General features: G+C 34.2%; 1 protein-coding gene and 1 pseudogene across 6 annotated transcripts in view; both read left to right on the top strand.

Annotated features, from left to right (window-relative positions):
- ICE2 (interactor of little elongation complex ELL subunit 2) overlaps positions 1-24,550 on the top strand; it is a 64,536-nt gene that overhangs the window by 20,017 nt on the left and 19,969 nt on the right. For 5 of the 6 annotated variants that reach the window (XM_027572276.2, XM_027572275.2, XM_027572279.2 and 2 more), the window contains 8 exons: positions 2,950-3,087; positions 3,676-3,792; positions 4,141-4,300; positions 5,182-5,363; positions 11,807-11,848; positions 13,490-14,483; positions 15,186-15,361; positions 19,616-19,745. In XM_027572276.2, coding sequence (XP_027428077.1) covers positions 2,950-3,087; positions 3,676-3,792; positions 4,141-4,300; positions 5,182-5,363; positions 11,807-11,848; positions 13,490-14,483; positions 15,186-15,361; positions 19,616-19,745 — 1,939 coding nt within the window. The remainder of the gene's footprint in view (positions 1-2,949; positions 3,088-3,675; positions 3,793-4,140; positions 4,301-5,181; positions 5,364-11,806; positions 11,849-13,489; positions 14,484-15,185; positions 15,362-19,615; positions 19,746-24,550) is intronic. The other variant, XM_027572280.2, reaches the window with a different exon arrangement.
- Positions 9,564-9,646, top strand: LOC113910652 (annotated as a pseudogene).

The following is a 24,550-nucleotide window of genomic DNA, read 5'->3' as shown; positions in this document are numbered from 1 at the left end:
TACAACTCAGGAACAGCCAAATGGAAGAGAGAGATGCATAGGGCAAGAAATGGGGGAAGGGGCACAGAGGTTCTCTGCCTTCTCCAGGCATACCACCCTCCCAGCATCTATGTGTTCATCAACCTTGGAGCTCTCTGAACCCCATAGTTTAGGGGGTTTTATGGAGGCTTTGTTTCCTAGGCATGATTGATTAAATTATTGGCTATTGGTGATTAAATCAATCTCCAGCCCTCTAATCATGCCCTGGTCTTTCTGGCAACCATCCCCCATCCTGAAGTTATCTAGGGGCCATGAGTCATTTCATTAGCATACAAAAGACATCCATTCTTGTCACTCAGGAAATTCCTAGGGTGTTAGGAACCAAGGACAAAGACCAAATACGTATTTCTTATTTTATCCATTAAACAATAACTCTCAATTCCCATCCCTCCCAGTTTGTAGCAACCACCATTCTTCTTTCTGTCTCTGAATTTAATCTTCTCTAGGTAACCCCATATAAGAGGAATTTATGGTATTTGTCTTTTTGTGACTTACTTTACTTAGTGTAATGTCAAGATTCACCCATGTTCTAGCACGTTTCTGAATTTCCTTCCTTTTTAAGGCTGAATACATATTCCATTGTATGTATTTGGACATTTTGCTTATCCATTCATCCATTGATGGACACTCTGGTTACTTCTGCCTTTTGGCAGTTGTGAATAATGCTGCTTTGAACATGGGTGTACAAATATCAGTTCAAATCTCTGTTTTGTGAGTCTTAAATGTAAGTCTCATGTTCAGCTCCTCACCTGATCTTCCCACTGGTGGAGGCATTTGACCTCAAGATACTTCATCTTTTATGAGTTTTCTGCTCACTGCTCCTGTTTCTTCTCACTCTAGGTGTCTGAGGTTTATTTATTTACTTTTGGTCCTTGAGATTTTGTTTGCTTTTTACCAAGCCCAGTAAGCATGAAAATTGTTAGTTGTAATTTATCCAATATCTAGTGGGATTTGGATAGAAGTGCTCTCTCTTCAAAGTATACCTACTCTACTACACTGCCCGAAGTAGTGTCCATTATGTTTTTACATTTCAAACATGAATGATAACGTATTTTTCCCCTCTGGCCCAAAATAAAATCTAGGGAGCAGAGTCATTTTCACCTTTCTTTGTAATGATAGGTCTGTATTAAGTACATGCGTGTGCTTTTGGTGTGTTTAGTTTTCAAGATATTTTGAATATTAAATAACATTTGGTGGTTGGGTGATGGGAAACAGCCAGAATCTCTTAACCTTCATAGCTGTTTTTCAAAGACAAATAAATTATTAGTTAAAAACCTTTTAAATATATCAAATAATGATCCTTTAGTTGCTTAATACCTACCAGTTATGAAATATCTCTAATAATATATAGTAATGTATCTGAATATAAGAGTAAAACTATGTTAGATTTTCCTGTGACTTTCTCTTTCCCTAATTACTGAATTAAGTGAAACTAAGAAACACTAACATCCAACAGAGTTTTACCAAGAAAGATGTGTGAGCAAATATCTAACTAGAATAGTCTGTATGTCATATAGTTCTTATATATTGCTTTCTTTTGCATGTATGTTCAAGTTCTTGTAATGACTGCTCTAGGATGGGAATGTTAGGGTAGAAGTTAACTAATATAAATGAGCAAAGATACGCAGATCTGACTGCAGTTGACTGGGATTTTTAAAAACAAAGAGAAGGGCGCCTGGGTGGCTCAGTTGGTTGGGTGACTGCCTTCGGCTCAGGTCATGATTCTGGAGTCCCGGGATCGAGTTCCTGTGTTGGGCTCTCTGCTCGGCGGGGAGTCTGCTTCTCCCTCTGACCCTCCCCCCTCTCATGTGCTCGCTCTCTCTCTCATTCTCTCTCTCAAATGGATAGATGAAATCTTTAAAAAAACACAGATAAAACATTTCCATGTTAACCTATATCTGCCTTAGTTGCAAGTAATATTTGAATAAAATACCAAAGTTAGCATTGAAAAGAGTGGATAGAGGGGGAAAATGTGAAAGACAGCAGGAAGTGAGGATTTAGGAAGGGGAGAAGAGGATATGAAATTAGATGAAAAGAGACTGGAGTAAAGTTATTAATATGTAACTTGACAAATTTTATAAATGTCTGAGGGAAAGAATATAAAGATTACAAAGATACACTTATTGCTAATTTACTTTTGTGATATAAAGTAAATTCTGAAAGCTTCAGATTAGATCCATTGACAGGAAAAGAAAAAATACATTTCTTAGAAGATGATATACATATGTTTTTTAATTATAACCCCACTCCCACCCAAAACCACTGTGCATCTTTGAGTTATTTACATGTTATCACAATGTCATATATTCTGCTTGAGTAAAGCTGTGTATTTTATTTCCTTCTTGATTAGATTTTCTGATAAGTTATTAGTATTTTGAAAAGTTTGGAGAGAAGCAAATACTAAATACTACATCATTTAATTAGTTTTAACATTGTTACTTATTTTTTAGGTTGTAGATTAGAGTGATTTGTAAGATAACTACTTTGTTGATTCATTGTGCTTTGGAATCTTTTTAGTGTATTAAACTTATTTATTTCTAATTAGTCATGTAACTGCTTTTATTGCAAGAAAATGTGTTGAAATTTTCATGTGGCTTTATTTCCTTGACAGTTTCTTAAATAGCACAGAAAATATGATGCATCTTTTCTATTTAATTTTAAATTTTAATACTATTGCTAATTTTAGTATTATGAAATATCAATCTTTTAAGAAATTAGGTTGAAAAGAATTATGAAAATAAGAGATTAACTCAAGTAAGGAATATACATTATGCTTGGATTATTAGAAGTTTGATTAATGAAATGAGGCTAATATTTATAATGAATAATTATATAGTCACATATAACTAAATTATTCTTGTATTATGGAATTATGATACAAATGAATTTCTCTTAATTTTTATTTCCTAGCAAATTTTAAGAGCTTGTATTGAACAAGTGAAAAAGTATCCAGAGTTCTATACTCTTCATGAAGTCACGAGCTTAATGGGATTCTTCCCATTCAGAATAGAGATGGGATTAAAGTTAGAAAAAACTCTTCTCGCATTGGTAAGGTTTACCAGTGAAGGTATAAACTTACTTTTCTCTGAAACATCACCTATATTTCACATAGACAATATTTATGTTTAGGTTTTGAACAATAATGAGATATAACTTTTAAAATATGCAATGCAAATGTGTCTTTTTTTATTTTATGGATACCAATGCTTGATTTTTTTTTTTTAAATGTCACTACTAACTTTATTTCTTGGTTTGCTTTTCTTCATTTCTCATCTTTCTTAGTGTTCCAGAATACAAGCAGAGAACCTTTTTTCTTTTAAATGATTGTACTCACAATCATTGGAAGTAAGTGTGTGTAGAGATGATATTTTAGAGTTTCTGTTATATGTGTACCTCATAAAATGAGAGGTTAGAATGTAAAGTGGTAAGGAAAATGGCATGGCACCCTTGTCTTGGACTGTTTTTGAAAAAAACATATATGTAGGTTGTCAAGCAAAATCATGGAAGTCATGGCTTTAAGAAGGCTCTAAAGTAGAGTGGAGAATTTTAAGTTAAGAGTTTCATCTGATGAAAAGATACTTAGGGGAAAAATACATGTGGTATTTGCAGTAAGATATTCCCTTTTTTCTTACTTAGGGCAGTGTAAAATATGTGAAAACTGTATTTCCCTCAATGCCTGTGAAGTTGCAGCTCTCAAAAGATAACATATCTACCACTGAGACACCAGAAAAAACAGCTGCAGCTATGCATTATGTAAGTAGGAAAGTACTTTGGATTTTCCCAGGTAATCTGCTGTACCTCATAAAGTACATACGATCTTGCTGTTCTAAAGTCCCCTTCTTGGGGCATCTGGGTGGCTTAGTCGTTCTGCCTTCAGCTTGGGTCATGGTCTCAGGGTCCTGGGATCCAGCCCCGCGTCGGGCTCCCTTTTCTGCAGGTAGTCTACCTCTCCCCCAGCTCATGCTCTCTCATTTTCTCTCTCTCTCAAATAAATAAAATCTTAAAAAAAAATAAAGCCCCCTTTTTGAATGTCTCCCTTCTTTTCATCAAAGAAATTTCCAATAAATATAACAAAGTAACAAGTTATATGTTGTTTTTCAGGATATTAGTAAAGATCCAAATGCAGAGAAGCTTGTTTCAAGATATCACCCTCAGATAGCTCTAACCAGTCAATCATTATTTACATTATTAAATAATCATGGACCAAACTACAAGGAACAGTGGGAAATTCCTGTGTGTATTCAAGTAATACCCGTTGCAGGTTTGTGATTTGCCATAACAAGTAATAGTTTCAAAAGAGGAGTTGGAACAATTCTATTTCAGCTGTCTAAACATAAGTGATCATTTGTCAAATAAAAAAATCTTAGGTTTTGATTTAAGAAGGATGTGAATTTTACATTTACATTTAGTAGAATTTTAAATATATAATACTACTATAGAGTTCATACTCACACATGAGTAATTAGATCTACAAAACTTGTATTCATATTGGGGGCGGTGAGAAAGAAATAGTTATGGTTTAGAGTAGCCAAAAATACATGAAATAATGAGGTTCTCTGTCTTTTCATTGAAATGAAAAGAATGCAATACTTTATTAGACAACCTCAAATGAGTGAGTTTCCAAGATATTTACTTGTCTGGTATTAGAGTTCAGAATTAAAATAGATCTATACTTGTAAGCATAGGATAGTTTTTCTTTGGACAGTAAGTTAATATCTTCTAGATTCATTTTATTATATACAACAATTATAGTAAATATAGAACTGTATCTAATGAAATAAAACTACAGATTAGAGTTAAATATAATATATTCTCTGTGGTTGAATTTTATCACTTTTTGAAAGCATAGTTGTATAAGAACTGAGTAATAATGATAGTAAAATTATATGAAATAAAAAGAAAACCTTTTTAAAAATTTATTAGAAAGAGAACATATTTTTCTTGCCAGTTCAAATTCTCTAGCCCTTATATCTGTAAGGGACATTGAAGATCACAAGTTCAAGGGAGGCAAATACATGAGACGTGTTATACTTTCCTATGCTATATTTCTTTGGTGATCTTTCTGTCCTACATCCTGTTTGTTTGTTTTGAAATAGAACTTCTAGAAACTAATCACCCTCTTTCTTCTGTTTTTGTTTTAAGGTTCAAAACCAGTTAAAGTAATTTATATTAATTCACCACTTCCCCAAAAGAAAATGACAATGAGAGAGAGAAATCAAATCTTCCATGAAGTTCCATTAAAATTCATGATGTCCAAAAACACATCTGTTCCAGTCTCTGCAGTATTTATGGACAAACCAGAAGATTATATGTCTGAAATGGAAGTATGTAATGCTTGCTTTTTTTTTTAAGGGAATGTACTTCTTTATCTTTTTGAAGCATAAAGTTTTATTCCAAGCCTTTAAATCTAGTAGTTAGAAATAAAGGCTTTAGATTAAAAATTAAAATTGAACCCCAAGTCAAGCTAGACTTTAAGCAACTGAATTAACCTCCCTCAGCCTCAGTTATCTCCTTTTGTAAAAGAAAGATGATAATACCTACTTCAAAAGACTGTTGTAAGGATTAAGTTTGATATTATATGTAAAATGCTGAGCACAGTCTTTAGTATATATTTAAAAACTTAGTGGTGGTGGTAATCATGATAGTGGTTTTATTTAATTGGCCTCATTCATATTCAAGAGTTTTTAAGTATGAAAAGGAATAGATGAGTTTGATTGGTGCAGAAAGTATTTGGCCAGATTGTTAATCCTTTTCAGTATACTCAATAGCTGCGTGACCTTAGGCAAGCTTCGTAATTTCTCTTTGTCTCTGGTTTGCTTATCTGTAAAATGGGTTTCATGACAGTACCTAACTCAGGATTATTTGGGATTAAATGAGTTAATACAAGTAAAGCATTTAGGACAATGCTTGGCACTCCATAAATACTATTTTTATTATTTTGTGTTTAGACAAAACTTTATCCATTCATTTTACTCGTTTTACAAATATTTATTGAGCAGATACTATCCTGTGCACTGAGGATACAGCAGTGAATAAAAATAAAGTCTCTTTTTCTCTCACAGCTTACATTAGTGATAGAGGATGAGATAATAAAAGCATAGCGAACAAGCAACTAGTGATAAATGCTATGCAGAAAAATAGAGTAGGTTAAGGGTAAAGAGATGGGAATGGGACTGTTTTAAATTGATGATCAAGAAGGCTTTTCCAAGGACAGGAAATATGAACAGCGACTTGAATAAAGTGAAAAAGCCAACAAAATTAGAAAATAGAAAATCTTTCTTTAAAATTTTATTTATACCTATGAGCTCATACTATTTTAAGAATATTAACCTTTTGCGTTTCATAATTGTTTATGTTCTTCTCTGCCATTTGCTTTTAATATATTTATGGTGTAATATCATAAAGCACTTCCAAAGTTTGAGTTTTCTTTTTTTACATTTTTCTTTTTTATTTATTTTATTATTATTTTTTTTTTTTTAAGATTCTTATTTATTTATTTGACAGAGAGAGAGACAGTGAGGGAGGGAACACAGCAGGGAGAGTGGGAGAGGGAGAAGCAGGCTTCCCACCGAGCAGGAAGCCTGATGCAGGGCTCAATCCCAGGACCCTGGGATCATGACCTGAGCTGAAGGCAGACGCTTAATGACTGAGCCACCCAGGTGCCCCTTTTTACATTTTTAAATCTATCTTATACTTGGTGTGAGGTGAATGTCAGGAAGTAACAAGCACTATGAAGAAACATGAAATAGGTTAAAAGGGATAAAAAGCGACAGTAACTTCTTTCTGTAATGGCAGATCAAGTAATATGGACCTTTGCCATTACTGATTACAACTAAAAAAGCTGGACAAAATATAAAAATTTCTTTCTTAGAATCATCAAAGGGCTAACAAGATAGTGAGGAATTACAGGGCTGAGATACTAGAGAAGACCAGAATCCAGAGAGGTAAGTCTTTCACTCAGGGTCATTTTTGCCCTGAATGGTATTTGCCATTTCTGAAGGGGCAGCAAAAAATGAACTATGCTTTTAGCAGCATCATAAGACTAGGGGGATAAAAGTCAAAGTTTGGTTTTCTACCAAGGGCTTGAACCCTACAGGGCTGCACCCCAGGAAGTAAGGGTAAACTGGAAATAAATCCACTTTCTCAGAGATTGTAGCCTGAGTTTTCAGGCCTTGAACTTGGATTGAGATGCTTTTGGATTTCTAGTGTCTCTAGACACCTAGTAAGAACCAATGAAAATAATTCTTAGAGGAACATAATGTCATTTTGAGCCTTAAATTATTTCTACAGTTAACTTTTTAAATAAAGCGTCCAAAAAGCAAAGGATAACTGAACTAGATACTGTGAGCAAGAATCATCAGAAACAATGACCGAAGAAATTGACTCACAGAAACAGATCCTGCAATTATCAGTCACAAACTGTTAGCCAACTCTGTTTAATTACACAGCATTCAAGAAAGTTAAAGCCATGCTTGAAAATTTCAATGAGGAACTAGAAACTTTAAAAGAGATAGTAGATTTGAAAAAGAACTAAAGAAAAAATTTTAAACTGAAAAATATAGCAAGTTAAGGATTTTGTAAATGGGGTTATTAGCACCTTAGATAAAGCTGAAAAGAGAATTGATAAACTGGAAGATGAGTCTGAAAAGACTATCCATAATGAAACACAGACAACAAAAAGATAGAAAATAGGGAGAACAGGGCAAGAGATACAGAGGATATAGTGAGAACATCTAACATAGGTGTAGTTTTATCCAGAAGAATAGTGTAAAAGAGATAATCAGTCCAAAGCAATAGTTGGAAATAAAAAACTCTTAAAAGGCACCAGAAGCCAGGCACCCGGGTGGCACAGTCAGTTAAGCGTCCAGCTCTTGGTTTCAGCTCAGGTAGTGATCTTAGGGTCATGAGATTGAGCCCTGCATTGGGCTCTGCACTCAGCTTGGAGTCAGCTTGAGACTCTCTCTTCCCCTCTCCCTCTGCCCCTCCCTGCTTTCTCTCTCTCAAATAAATAAATAAGTAAATCTTAAAAAAAAAAAAAAATCCACCAGAAAAACAAAAGGCACATTACCATTATAGGACTGAGAGTTAGACTGGCAAGTAATTTGTCAACAGCAACAATGGAACCTAGAAGACACTGAAACAATGTATTGTGCTAAAATGACCGCATACTAAAATTCTTTAACCAGTGAAATATCCTTACATGAGAAATGAAAGATATTTTCAGATAAAAACTGGGTTGGCTACCAGAAGACTGCCTTCATTGGATGTTCTTCAGGCACAAGGAAAATAATCCCGGACAGAAGGAGCATGGTACAGATGCAAGAAGGAATAAAGAAAAACAAGTGAAAAATAATGTGGATAGGCTCTAATTTGTAGATGAGTCCAGGGGAACTCAGGAAATTAAGAGAGTTCTGAGATGACCTGAGCCCTCAAAACCCTAGAAACTAATCAACCAAAGCCCTTTCAAAACAAAAGTATTCACCCAGACTAGTAGTAGAGTTCATATTGAGCAAAACAAGGACATTAAAGGTAAAGAAAAGAGAAGTTTTCATATAACTGAGGTAGAGGGGACTAGAGAAAGCAGATTTCAGAATATACTTAAGATTTTATACACATACACACACAAATTTATATGCATACCTACCTACCTACCTACCTACATACATAAATACATACCTTGTGGTAACAGTGGCAGCATGAACTTAGAGCCATGAAGTTCAGAAAGCTGTCTTGGCATGACCTTACACAGGATTGTCCTCCCGTAGGAGCAGGAGAACCCATCTAATTTGAAGACGAGAAACAGAAGAGGATTGTTGATGGAAGCTCTTACAAAAGTATTAGAGGAAAAAAAAGACAACTGCTATAACATTTCCATAGTCAAGTGAAGAAAGATACACCCACAAAACATGAAATGGGTTCATCTTTGCTCTAGAAATCTCAATTCTAGAAATGTAGTTCAGAAGTACACTAGGGAGGGGGTGCCTTACTGGCTCTAATGGTAGAACATGTGACTCTTGGTCTTGGGGTTGTAACTTCGAACTGTGCTTTGGGTGTAGAGATTACTTAAAAATAAAATCTTACCGGGCTGCCTGGGCAGCTCAGTCGGTTAATTGTCTGTCTTCGGCTCAGGTCATGACCCCAGAGTCCTGGGATTGAGTTCCTAGTTGGGCTCCTTGCTCAAAGGGGAGCCTGCTTCTCCCTCTGCCTGCCGCTCCCCCTGCTTATGCACGCTTTCTCTCTCTCCCTCTCTCTCTGACAAATGAATAAATTCTTTAAAAAAAAACAAACAGAAAAAAAGTACACTAGGAAAAAAGCAAAATGCATGTGCAAGGTATTCATGGCAGCACTGTTAGTAGTAGCCAAAGACTAGAAACAAACCACGTGTCCCTTAATAGGGTATTGATTAAATAACCTGTACATCCTCAGTAGCGTACCATGCAGGTATTAAAAGGAATGAGGAAGGTATAGATAGGCAGCTGTGGAGTGATACCTAGATATACTGTTAAGTGAAAAAGGTAAGGAAGGTGCTCAGTTCGGCAGCACATATACTAAAATTGGAACCCTGCGCAAGGATGACACGCAAATTCATGAAACGTTCCATATTTTTGTAAATCATAATACAAAAGACAAGGAAGAAGACATTTTTTGTAATATCCTACCTTTTATGAAGGGGGAAGTACAAATATATACTACACACATACCCTTATTTGCTTATGTATGCTTATATTAAAAAGAATAAAAACCCTACATAATAAAGAATAAACCTAAAACTAATGAAAATGTTTAACCATGGGGGAAGGAAGAAACAAAGTAGAGGAAGCAGAGATGTCAACTAGATTTCTCTAAATGTATTTTGTTTTACAGTTTTGACTTTTGAGTCATATAAATGTTTTACATGTCTATAAAACAAATTTTTGAAATGTTATAAAAGCCAGCCTAAGCTGAAATGAAACACATTAATCCACTGTATATCAAGTTAGTGGTTTAACCACTCAGTGAATTATTTTAAATGATTAGAGACTTACTAATTTGACTATACATCCCTAAAGATTTATATCCTAAGTACAAAAAGAACTGCCAAAAAATCTTAAACTGCCTTTAGCAACTATATTGTTAGAAATGATATTACTTTTGTTATTTTCAACACATTAGATAATATAACACAAACAAGTAATTATGTGTATAGTAGGAACCAAGAATTTCAGAGATAGAAGAGAGATAAATGCCAATCAAGAAGTTAAGTAAAAGCTCGGGTGCCTGGGTGGCTCATTCAGTTAAGCATCTGCTTTCGACTCAGGTCATGATCCCAGGGTCCTGGGATTGAGTCCCACATCGGGCTCCTTGCTCAGCAGGGAGCCTGCTTCTTCTTCTGTCCCTCGCCCCTGCTCATGCACTCTCTCTCTCTCTCTGACAGATAAATAAAATCTTTAAAGAAGTTAAGTATGAAAGCCCTATAGTAATAACGGAATAGTATCAAAAAGATGCCGGAGCCAATTGGAGGGTTTCCTATTGACCAGAGATGTGTCATTTAGACATGACAAAGAATGACTGCAATGGATTAAAACATATGAAATATGTTAAAACCCCTGAACTCATAATGATACTTAAAAAAAAGTACTAGTCACCTTTGGAGGGTGCTAGTACATAAAGTCATTCTAAAAACTGTTTATAAAAAGAAAAAATACCAGATATTTGTCTTGCCTTTCTAGTACAAACTATATTTTAGGGTAATGATAGAATATGACTGTCACCATTTTGCAGCTCCTAATGAAATAGTGACTCTAAGCAGTAACCATCAGTGTTGGCTATTAAAATCATTAGATCAGTGAGGAATTTCATAATGGATAGATTAAGTTGAGGACATTTGAGGAACCAACAGATCAATTGTAATATCACAAGAAGAAAGATAACCAGACATCATTAGCCTCCTGGTTGAAGTAGGAAGTACACAGTACCACCATATTCAGATTAAAAAACAACAAAAAAAACTGTACCTGAAATCTAATAAAGGTACTAGATTGTTTTAATAGGAAATTTAGGGAATAGAAGAATGTGTTAAATGACATCAGACGGATACAGAATAAGTAACTTGTTTTTTCCTACAAATATCTGGTGATATGGGAGTTGACAGAATATGGGGGCAAGGCATTTGACAAATTAAAGCAAATTGAGAGATATGTCAACCAAATACAGTGTGGGGATCTTGATTAGGTCCTGATTCCAATAAACAATTGTAAAAAGACAATTATCAGACTTGGAAATTTTAACATTGATTAGATATGTTATGACAGAATTATTAATTTTTATTCATATAACTAATAATATGTTTTAGAGAAGAATCCTTTTACAGCTTCATACTTAAGTATTTACAGATGAATGATATTTAAAATTTTATCTGTTCAAGATGAGACCATTGTTTTTTAATTCATTAATTTTTGATTTTATAATTATTAAATTTGTTCATTTCATTATTATAATTATATTAGTATTTTCTTATTTCTTGAAAAGACTTGTGAATGATATTTCTGATCTTTAATGTCTAGTGTTCTATTTTCTGTTGCTTTTTAACTATTCTGCAATTATTTTTAATTTCTTCTTTTATCCAACAATTTGGAGGGTTTTTTAAGGTTCAAGTGCTTGGATTTATTGTTGTTGTTTATATTTTTTCTTAAGATTACTAATTTTATTTCCTTCTAAACAGAGAGTAAGATCTTAGCAGATTCTGCTTTGTGCTATATTGATGTTTTCTTTATATGTTAATTTATAGTCCATCTTTGGAAATACCCCTTGGATTCTTGGGAGGGAAAAGGTATATCTTTGCAGTCTATATATATGTTTTCAGTCATTCATATATATTGGTTTCATTTAATAGTATATGTACTTCCTATATCCCTATTTTATTCAGAGACAGTGTACTGTTGACCAAGTACAATTGTGTTTCTGTCAAATTTTCCTTTTATTTCTCAATTTTGACTACATATTTTAAAGTTATTTGGCATGTCACAATTTATTATCTATTCATGGATTTCATCTTTTTTCAGTATAGGATTCCTTTGATGCTTTTTGCATTGAATTCTGTTTTGTCTAACACTTAATATTGCTCTCTCTTATTTCCATTTCTTGATGTTATGTCCTATTGTTTTGTTTTTAACCTTTCTGTGTAAGAATGCCTCGTGTAAACAGCATATGGTTAACTTTTATTTATTTATTTTTTACTAAATCTGGTGGTCAACTTTGTAAGAGTTACCATTTACTGAGAAGTTTTTTACTATGTGCCAAGGACTATGCCAAGAAACTTTCTATACACAAGTTCTCATTTAATCCTTAGAACAAATCCAAGAAGATGACCCTATTATCACTATTTAGAGATGAAGAAATTGAGGTTCAGAGAGGTTGAATAACTTACATAGATTGTTCTTTCTTACTCTGTGATTGCTGTTAGAATATTCCTCCCTCAGATCCTAAACTGTACGGCTGGTGGGTGTGTATAGTTTGTAACCAGATTTTTATAGTATTTATCCAAATTCCTTTGCTAGATTGGGGAGAGATCTATTGCTGCTTGGGGAGAGGACAGTTTATTCTTGAATAAATTAAAGCTGTCTATAGTTCTTCCATTACCAGAACAGTACATGAAAAACTACAACCTCAATGGCTTCATGTCCCAGAATACAATAAAATCATTTCCTGTCCATATTACTAAGAGTTGTTTTCTCTGAGTAGGTGTAGAAAATCACTGTTGATGTTAGGGATACATCAGAGGCTACATTAGAGAGCAGCTTCTTCACAGTGGCAAAGAGGCTTTCCTCCTGGTCAGCTAAATACAGGTGTCTCTGCGAGAGTGTAATGGAGTGGGTATCAGTGAAAATCTACTGCCTTCCTCTTTGGCCCCACATTTGTTCTTTGTGGTTCTATTTTTTTGATTAGTGGAAATTCCTTTTGGGATATGTGGGTTCACAAGTGTTCCCTATTTCCTGTGCTGTTACAACTTGGCAAATTTGTCTTGTGTTTCATCAGCATTTCAATGGGAAGGCTGGGGGGGAGGGGGATGGGGTAACTGGGTGACGGACATTAAGGAGGGCACGTGATGTAATGAGCACCAGGTGTTATATACAACTGATGAATCACTGAATTCTACCTTGAAACTAATAGTATACTGTATGTCAATTAACTGAATTTAAATTTAAAAAAATAATTTGAAAACAAAAAAAATCAGTGATCCATTAAACTCTTGAATGCAAAAAAAAAAAACATTTCAATGGGAAGATAAGGTTGAATAAATTAGTTGCTAGTAGTTTATCATTATCTTAAGCAAGAACCTTCCAAAGCCATTAGACATTTCTTTCTTCTTTTAAAGAGCATGAACTATCTTTGTGAGGGGTAGGGGCATTAAGAGATAGGTGACGGGTGTCCTGGAATACCTGCTAATAGTTTACCAATATATTTTCTTAAGATGTCTTATGAAGTTAATGAGTGCCGAAAAATTGAGACCCTTGAAAATTTGGACCTGGATTTTGATGGTGACGTCACAGAACTTGAAACTTTTGGAGTAAACACCACCAAACCATCAAAGTCACCGAGTCCAGCAAGCACTTCCACAGTATCCAACACAACAGATACTCCCACAGCTCCCAGCACAGCAGCCACATCTGTGATACCAACCGCACCAGACATTTCTGCTCATTCTAGAAGTTTATCTCAAATTCTGATGGAACAGTTGCAGAAGGAGAAACAGCTGGTGACTGGTATGGATGGTGGCCCTGAAGAGTGCAAAAATAAAGATGATCAGGGATTTGTACCATGTGATGAAAAGGCATCAAATTCTGACAAGTTTTTGATGCAGGATAATGACTTGAAAACATCTGATTCCTTACAGTTAGAAAATTCTACAGAAGTTGAAACCTCTCATAAAAATGATTCGGCTACTGATATGGTATATGCCCCTGAAAAACTAAATGTTCTGGAGAACTCAGACAATTCAAAGGAAAAGACTGTTACCTCAGAAGCAGTAAGAAGTGAAGATGTAATTCTTTGCAATAGTGATACAGATGAAGACTGTTTAATCATTGATACAGAGTGTCAAAATAATAGTAATGGAAAGACAACTGATATGAATTCTAATTTAAGTTCTAAACCAGCAAGCCCCAATTCTTCTTCAGCACAGGCTTCTGTAGGAAACCAGACTAATGCTACTTGTAGTCCTGAAGAGTCATGTGTTTTAAAAAAACCTATCAAACGAGTATATAAAAAATTTGATCCAGTTGGAGAAATTTTAAAAATGCAGGATGAACTCCTAAAGCCAATTTCCAGAAAAATACCTGAATTGCCCTTAATGAATTTGGAAAATTCTAAACAACCTCCTGCTTCTGAGCAATCCTCTGCTCCTTCAGATGCCTCTAGTTGGCCAAAATCTGTATGGCCTTCTGCGTTTCAGAAGCCAAAAGGACGTAAGTAAATATTTATAAGGACCTTTATATTAACTATTTTGCCTCTTCCTTATCCTTAGGTTTTTCTCCTTTATTCCCTCACTTTCTCTTTGTTGTGACCTGTCTTATAATATTTACATGCTCATTGATACTTCATTTTTCAATGTACTGATCAGTGTATCAGCTTCCAAATTCTTTTAAATATGTACACAAAGTTGTATGGATTTTTGTAACCTATGTTTATCCAGCATGTACAGTGGCTACTGTAACTACAGGTAATATGGCTCACTGAACTGATGAAGGGGAAGTGATCAAAAATAATCATAAACCTTTATGAGTCCAAAATTTACTAATTCATGGTGTTGGACTGTAGTTTTAGACTTTTTCATTTTCTGAGATAGATATAAAGCTGTACCCCAGCTCTGCCTAGATTAGAAAAAACATCACTTTTTTAAAACTTTTTTTCTTCTTCATATGTTGTCTCGTAAATTTAAACTTTGTCTAGAATTAGTGAAGGTGGTAGTTAAAGGTTTAACCTTAGCTCTTGGCGGCAGTTCCGGTAAAAGTAAACAGAAATGGTAATAGTTAGATGTTCAACTCAGAGAAAATAGAAAAAGTTGATAGAAACATAAAAATAGATAACTGAATTTTTTTCTTGAATTATGATGGATAAAGTGCTAATGTATTTTAAAATAATAATGAGAAATAAAATTATTTTTAAAGGATTGCCGTATGAACTACAGGACTATGTTGAAGATACATCAGAATATGTAGCTCCTCAGGAAGGAAATTTTGTTTACAAGTTATTTAGCCTACAAGACCTATTGTTACTTGTGCGATGCAGTGTCCAGAGGATAGAGACGAGACCACGTTCTAAAAAACGGAAGAAAATCAGAAGAGTAAGTTGTTACTTGGGGAGTTAGGATGTGGTAGTATAAGTAGATAATCAGCAGATATTTAACATGCCATTGTTATGAAGTTTAATTTTAAATTGTTGACCACTATTGGAATTTTTCCAGGTTGAGCTGGGGCTTTTTGGTTTTTGTGGTTTTTTTTAGTAAAATACTGAAAACATTTTTAATAAAGGGAAGTAGAAAGTGTGTTATATAAAATTCTTGAATGCTGGTAACATTCTTACATGGAATTTATAAACTTAATGAAAAATGGCACCATCATAGATTTGACCTGGACTGGCACATATATTCCTGCTTTCTGTAAATTTGGAATTTCACTGTGACATATTAGCCCCTTTTTCTCTTACTTTGGGGATCTTCTTGACTTATTTTAGAAGTCCCAAGTTTTCAAAGGTGGGCTTTCACATGCATTTGAAGTCTTCCCAGAATTGTTAGAAGACCAAATGTTTTCCTTTCTTTTTCCCCTGTTGTTTTTTGGGGTGGATTGATATAAAAAATATTTTTCAGTTAAGAAGTTCTTGCTACAGTTTGAGTAATTGGTTCTTTATACCAGTTTTCCATATTTGATGTTTGAAGTTCTCATTCAGATTAGTTTGATTTTTGTGTGTGACCACTGAACTCTGGTAAATAAAGAGGAGCCTCTATATTATAATTGATTATACTGATGTCTTTCTTTTCCTTTTTACTTAAGAGAATTTTTTCTGTGGTGTACATTTGTCATTGTGTGTGTGTGTTTATATTTATATTTTTATATTATTATTATTTTTTTAATTTTGGTGTCTCTATCTCTTGCTTTCTAACTTACTACCCGTAAGAATCCTCAATGACTACTTTAGAATAATGTTAGTATGTTTGGGGCTAGGAATCATGTGCTCGAAAGTAGTGGTGTTCCAGCATTAACCCTTGTGGATCAAGTCCCTGACTACTGCTTTGTCATGTTAAGGAATAACTTGGAAAAGAAAGAAAAGAAGGAAGGAAGGAAAGGAGGCAGGGCGGGCTGCCCAGCCTTCCACAGTGGCTAGTAGCAGGGTCTATCATGAAAAAAACTCTAAAGCTAACCCATCAGGATCTAGGATCTTTGTTCACCAGAATCCGGTGGACCTAGAGGATCTTTTGCTTGATGATGTCATTATCCTTTGTCAAATAGAAAGAAGATTGTAAATACATTTTTAAATTCTTAGTTCTCATAATTTGGTTTTTATCTGTGGTTCAAACTTTAAATTTTAGAAACCAAATGGTTTTGAATTAAATGTATGGGGTAGTGTTTTTTATAAGAGAAGGTCAAGGAATAATAAAATACCAAAGATTTTGTATTAATCTGCTCCGAAATAAATGCTAATATTGTCTGAATTAAAAGATTTTACTTTATTTGCTAATTTTTCCCATCTCATTTATATTTAATGATGATCAATTTAATGGCCATTGCATGAACATCTTGAATATATGTAGTGTCAGTGCTATGTATTATATATTCAGTGTTTTATTTCTTTAATTTTTACTTGCTACATCTCTGATTTATTTGGGGGCTAACCTCATTTCTTTCACTTTCTACCTTTTGAACCCATACCACTTTGTATTGATCTGCAGCTCACAGCAGTTAGAAACTATTGATGGCCAGTATCTCTTAAAGAATAGCTTAGGGAAATAACCAGATACTGAATTAATTCTTGAAACAGACAACCTGTTAAGGACATTGTCATTCAGTTCACTAAAATGCAATTTGTAAATGTTGAGATGAAACCTTATAGGAGAGAATTCACTCTTCATCAAAATATATCAAAATAGTTGAACCCCAAAGAATATCTAAATAGGAGCCTTGTGTTTTTCATTATGTCCAACTCAGAGTAAAATTTTAAAATTTTCAGTGGTTATCATATTGTACCTTTTATTATATGTAATTGTTTAGTACACTTGGTTTAAATCCCTTAGTAGAATGCATTTCCTTTGGAATTATGTCCTATTTATCTGTTTCTCCCAAATGTTTTACATCCTAGAAGCAAAATAAACAGGTAATAAGTAAATGAGAGGAACTGGTATTATTAAGGAAGGGAACTTTAGGATAATTTAAGTATTAGTTTGAGAAATTTTAAAGTAGCTCTATTTAAACTCTAGGTAAACAAGCATTCTCTTAATATTTACTACTTAAAAACCAACTTGTTTAGATAAAGCTTTAAAATACTTAGAAGTCTCTTCACTATACTATGATACTAGCTATGAAATATCTATCTAGGGTTGTATGGAAAAGTTTAAAAGGTTTATGTGAAAATTTGGAAGACAGAACCAAGAAAAGTTTTCAGTTAGGGAGAATAGGAGTTACCATTCAAGGGAGAAAGGAATAGTAAACTCAATTTTTATAGTTTGAAACTTTGAATTTAAAATTTCACTTTAATTTTTGAATACTACCATAAAATATTCAGACTTTTCTTTCCCGTGGCTTCCTGGAGGTGGCAGTAGAATACATACAGAAATTAAAAGCAGATTCAGGACTTAGTTTCATAGATATAAGGCAGTATTATCAAGGAAGATCTACTTATGATCCAAAAAGGATATCTTCTTTATCAATTATTCAACTCTGCTATAAACTGGCTCTGTCCCTGAGCAAATTTCTTAACCCTTTTGACCTCCATTTCTTTATCTCTAACTTATAGTTGTTAAATGCAGATTACCAATTGCTGAAGAATTATTATATAATAAAATGCCTTTACCAGTAAAATTATCTTAATCACAATTTAATTTTTTTTAATTGAGAAGACACCGTTAGAGGTCTCATACTCAAGGTTTGGCCCCTGGAACAACAGCTTATCAAATATGCAAAACCTACTGTATAGAATTGTTGAATTATTGTATTGTACTCTTGAAACTAATATAAAGGGGTGCCTGGGTGGCTCAGTTGTTAAGCATCTGCCTTCAGCTCAGGTCCTGATCCCAGGGTCCTGGGATCGAGCCCCGCATCAGGCTTCCTGCTCCGCAGGAAGCCTGCTTCTCCCTCTCCCACGCCCCCTGCTTGTGTTCCCTCTCTCGCTGTCCCTCTCTGTCAAATAAATAAATAAAATCTTAAAAAAAAGAAGAAACTGAAATTAAAAAAAACATATAAAACTGTATGTTAATTATACTTCAATTTAAAAAAAAAGCAAAACCTTGTTCTTCACCTCAGATTCTGCATTTTAACAAAGTTACTCACCAGGTTATTCATATGCACATTGAAATTGAAGAAATACTGCTTTAAAAGAGTTGTACACCATTCACAGGTAACCATATGAACCAAGTTTATGGTTAACAGAAGTTTTACTGGATTTGGATTGTTCTTATCACCATCATTGTTCCAAGCCCACTAAATTTGCCACTTGGTGAAAATCAGGAATTCAGAAACATTTATGAAATATTTTCAAGTATATGAATAGTGGCAACTTCATATAATTTCAGAAGTACAAACTAGCTATATCACTTTGAATAAATTTTTTAAATCATGTATTTCTCCTTCTGCAGCTGGAAATGAAGAGACTACTATTAAGAGTAGAATATTCTTTGACAGAAATGAGATAACATGAGCACAGTGAACATGACTAACATTATTTCACAAGCATGTACTTCCTTGCATATCCTCCTTTACACTAGTGATGGCCACAGTTACTTTACTTAATCTATTTAGTGTCCTGACCAATAAACTCTGATTGGCTACTTTACTAGTGTTTGGAGCAAAGCCTTTGTATTAATCAAGATAAAGACACTCACAGTTGTTAGTGTAAATATTAATGCTTATACCTTCATTCTTAGAATGAAAAAAAGCTGCTCAGAGTATTTGAGCCTGATACCATGTGTCTCATGCTTTAAAAGTGCTAAAAATTCTTACCTTTTTTTATCCTCTGCAAATTACTAATATAACAGTCTTTGCTTTCTAGCATCCAGCTTTGAACCTTTGGGCAATTATGTATCATAGGCTCTGTTCCAAGGATGCTACTGTCAGTTACATTCCCTGATAAAATGTGTGCATATGTAGGGAGGTATGTGAATTTTGGGTGGAGGTGGGAGAGAGCTGTTCGTTCAGGATCTCTTATCTATCCACCTCTTGCCCACATCTAACAAGGGTTCTTTCCATCTTTCTGTCTGAATTCTGCTGTATTTGAAAGGATAAAATAAGATTACCTGAAAGCATTTCAAAGTGGCAAAACTGTAGGCAAATGTATTTTCTACTAAGAGTAAATTAATGGAGCTTTGAAAAAGTGTAACTGTGCATTTCAGCAATTTCCAGTTTATGTACTACCAAAAGTGGAATATCAAGCTTGTTACGGAGTTGAAGCTCTGACTGAAAGTGAACTTTGTCGCTTATGGACTGAAAGTTTATTGCATTCCAACTGTTCATTTTATGTTGGTAAGTTATACAAGAGGATTTGCTCTCCTTTTTAATGCCATTGTAAATATATACTTTTAATCAATTATAAATACTTCCATTCTGTACTTTCTACAGTTCTCTTATTGTGTTAACATTCCTATTAAAACACCATTCCTACTGCAAAGTTAAATGGTGGGGGTGAAACTTGTGAGATCAGATGTTTTCATTTCCCTCTTATTGTTTAGTTGTGCTTGAGGTCAACATAATTGTTTTATTTTTTAAATACTTATTTTATTTTACAGTGTAATAAGCTAAAACTATAGAAGGGTTTTCTAAGAAGCTTCTTTTAAACTATTGGTGTGAACATATTTTGAAATTTTCTTAAAATTTTAATGACATTTAAAATTTTTCAATTTTTCTTTGTTTCGGTTTTCTGTTTTTTTGGGGGGGTTACGGATTTGATTTGTCTTGGGTTCATGTACAGTTAAATACTTCATATGAAGGATTACTTGCCAGTTGTTGCTGATATTGCTCTCTCCCAATGGAATGCCTCATCCCATACTTTTTAATTCATCCCATGTGTCTCAGTCCATCTGCACTATCTCAAGTTGCCCTTCCATGAAGTCACTTTCTTCCTTTGGTCTTTCAATACAGGGTCTTTTTTTTTTTTTAAGATTTATTTATTTTAGAGAGATCACACACTAGCACATGCATTTGCAGGGGAGGGGCAGTTGGGGAGAGGGAGAGAAGCCAACTACCCCAAGTGCAGAGCCTGAAGCATCACGAAGCTTAATCCCAGGAACCTGAGGTTGTGATATGAGCTGAAACCAAGAGTCAGATGCCCAACTGACTGAGCCACCCGGGTGCCCCTGCACAGTTTTTTTTTTTTACCACTCTTACAACTTGTTACTTTCTACTGTAATGTTCTTTTTTTATACCTATCCGATCTTTCCATTAGACAGTAAGTAGTGTAAGGTCAGTGTCCGATGAAACTTTGTATTTTCATAGCAGTTAGCATAATTCCTGGTGTGAAACAGCTGTTAAGAGTATGTTTTTCTTAATCAAAAAGAGGTTATTCGCTTGAAAATTGTTTTTCCATATTTTGGTTAACCAATATGTTGTCTTTATTGTAGAAGAGTATTAATAAGATAATTGATTTGCTCTCTGTGCTTAACTCAAAAAGGAAGTGGTTTTTGTACTTGGTTGGGCGTTAGCCCCCTCCTTCTGTTTCATACTGAATGCTGGAAGTTTTTTGTTGTAGTTTTCGGCCACTAACCGCAATTGCAGTGTTCCTCCAAAAGATCTCTTACCTTGAATCATACCAACAGTCTTCACGTAAGCTCCTCTGAAGCAATTGCTAGCCACATCCATTTTAGGAAAGGACGAAACAAAAGCTTATCACTTAAATCCTTTTTAAAGTACTGAAAGAGAATAGAGACTCAGGACTAAAACAATATGAAGTGTTTTTTTTTTTTTTTTAATGTACACTTTAACAGATAAAACTGCCATCATCTATATGGCTCACTTCATCTAAAGTATTCTTTGAAGTCTTAAGTAATTATTGCTCTGTGTGCTCTTTATCCTCAGTAAATCCTACCCACTTAGAAGCCATTCATTTTAATGTAATAGGATAGTGTATTTGGTTTCTTTCACAGTTGTTTGATGAGAAACTTATGTTGTATGGTTGTGTTTTCTTTGGGTTTGGGAATGGGTTTGGTTTTTTATGTGGGGGTGAATATGTTTTAAAATGCACCTGTCTGGCTCAGTTTAGAGCATACAACTCTTGATTTCAGAATTGTGAGTTCAAGCCCCATATTGGGTGTAGAGATTATTTAAAAATTAAAAAAATATAAAAAAAGTAAAGTATCTATGGGTTAGAGATACTTCCCAGCTTCCCCTCCTTCCAGCCAACTTCCTCTCCTCCCAGCCTCACAAGGTACAACTTATAGAATATTGTTGGGTATTTTTTTTCTCCTTTTTGGTTCGTTATGTATCTACCACTCACAAACCAAGTTATACGATACACTTGAAATGCTCCAAAATTATCCTTGAGAAACTATTAAATATATGTGTGTATGTACGTATATATGTGGGTGTGTATAAAATAATAGAACAGTATTTTTTGGGGGGGTAGAGAGCACACAAGGGGAGGGACAGAGGGAAAGAGAGAGAGAGAAACTTAAGCAGGCTCCACTGGGTGTGGGACCTGACACAGGGCTCGATCTCACTACCTTGAGATCATGACCTGAGCTGAAATTAAGAGTCAGACACTCAACCAAATAAGGCATTTAGGTGCCCCATAGAACAATATTTCTAAGCATGTAATGTGGGACAATGACAATATATCCATTGTTGCTAATCCTCACTATTCCGCAAAGTAGGTGATGTTTATCTTTGTTGTATAGAGGAAGAAACTAAGGTTTTCTAAGTTTAATGCTGAAGAGTATCCATATCTTTTCTGATTCCACATCCTGTGCTTTTTCTATTATAATGGAATGGTGGAAATATGCTGACTGTGGAAGTCAGAAGATATATGTATGATTACTATACATTTTATAATTCTCTTACCTTGGGTAGAATCATTTAACCCCCTAGACTTGAGCTTTTTGACCTATACATAATGAATGTAATAATATTTTGTTCAACCTGCTTCAAGGATTGTATATACAGATCTTTTAAAATTATAATTATTACCTAATATATTGCCCCCAAAGTAGACCTCTTCTTGATGAAAATAGATACCACAAGACAATGAAGTAATATTTTATATATTTTTGTACTGAGGAAAAAGCTATTAATGTAGAACTAGGTGAAAATATGGAAAATCATCTTTATGATAAAGAGTTAAAAGATTTCTCTTTTTTTAATTTTATTTATTTATTTATTTGAAAGAGAGAGAGAGCATGAGTTGGGGGAAGAGCAGAGAAAGAGGGAGAAGCAGACTCCCTGCTGAGCAGGGAGCCCAACCAGGGGCTCAATTCCAGGATCCCGAGATGACCTGAGCGGAAGGGAGACACTTAACCAACTGAACCACCCAGGCACCCCCTATCCATTAAACTTTAGGAACCTGTTTAGGTTGTTTCCATTGTAATGCAACTGAAAATTCTTGTAAATGCCTATTAGTACGCTGCATACATATTGCTATTTGGGCATATACTGAGGAGTGGAATTATTGGGTCATATTTTAGGTATATACTCAAATTTAGTAGATAATTTCAGAAAGTTTTCCAAAGCTATTGAACCAATTCACATTTATAATAGAAATATGTGATAGTTTCAGTTTCTTCACATCCTTACCCACCCTTGGCCTTATCAGTTTACTTAATTTTAGCCATGCTGGTGGGTAGGTATAATTAATATTTCATTATTGTTTTACTTTGCCTTTCTTTGGTGTTAATGAAATTGGGCACTCTTTCATGTGATTAATCATTTGGATATTCAATTTTGTGAATTGCCTATTTAAACCTTTTGCTCATTTTTCTATTGTCAGGGTTTTTTTGTGTGTTTTTGGTTTTTTAAGTAGGCTCCATACCTGGCATGGAGCCCAACATGAACTCACAACCCTGAGATCAAGACCTGAGCTGGGATGAAGAGTAGAATGCTTAACTGACTGAGCCACCCAGGCGCCCCCTTTTGTCAGGTTTTTGTTTGGTCCTTCCTTGTTGGTTTTAAATTTTACAAATATTTTTCTCCCATTCTGTAACTTACCTTCTCAGTCTCTTAATGGTATCTTTTGAACTTACCAGTTTACTAGTCATTTCCTTTCTGATTCATGCTTTCTTTGTCCTATTTTAAAATCCACCCCCCAGCAAGATCATGAAGATATTCTCCTATATTATCTTCTAGAATCTTTATTTTTTTCTAGCCCTTATTTTTAGATACACAGATTATGTGGTATTTAATTTTACATGGAATATCAAGATTTTATTTTCAATAGTGGGCACTGTTAATTTTAAAGACCATACTTTCTCTGCTGCTCTTCAATGCTACTTGTGTTATAAATCATATATGTGACTCTCATTCTAGACTCCCTATGTATCCTTGAGGCAGTATCTGTTTTAATTACTCTAACTGGAGTAATTACTTAATTTTTCTAGGTAATCTAGCTAGACAGTAAACACTGTAAATTACTCTAACTTTATAAAATATTCTACTCTTTTGTAAAGTGAACCTTGTCAACTTTTCTTCAGGAGTGTCTTGGCTATTCTTGGCCCTTTGTGTTTACAAATTTTGGAATCAACTTGTCAGTTTCTATCAACAACAACAAGAAGATTGGGATTTTTGTTAGCAAGTGCAGTGACTCAACGTGGAGCAAACTGATAGCTTCACAATAACATCTTCTAATTTGTGAACTTTACATATTCCTTTATTTATATCTTTAATTTCTCTTAGTATTTTATGATTTTCTATGTAGAGATCTTGTACATCTTTTGTTAAGTGTATTTTGTGATATTTGATATTTTTAAGCTATTATAAATGGTATTTCTGACATTTTATTTTCTTAAGGTTTGTTACTAAAATATAGAATTTATTTACATATTGTTTTTGTATATTAATCTTCTATCTAGCAACTTTGCTAAAGTCACTTACTCATTCTAATAATTTAGGTTTTTTAAGTAACCAATCATGTCTTCTGCAAATAATGGCCATTTTATTTCTTCTTTCCAATCTTTATAACTTTTTTTTCCTTGCCTTCATTGCCTCGCACTTGAATACAAAGTGAATATTGGGCTTTCCCCTATTTCTAATCTTAAAAGGGAATGTTTTCAACAGTTCACCATTGTGTTTGGTATTTTGTATAGGTTTTTGTAGATACTTTTAATTAGAATAAAGAAGTTCCTTTT

Source organism: Zalophus californianus, chromosome 6 (assembly GCF_009762305.2).
Source record: "Zalophus californianus isolate mZalCal1 chromosome 6, mZalCal1.pri.v2, whole genome shotgun sequence".
Lineage (NCBI taxonomy): Eukaryota > Metazoa > Chordata > Mammalia > Carnivora > Otariidae > Zalophus > Zalophus californianus.
This window is presented reverse-complemented; position numbering and strand designations above follow the sequence as displayed.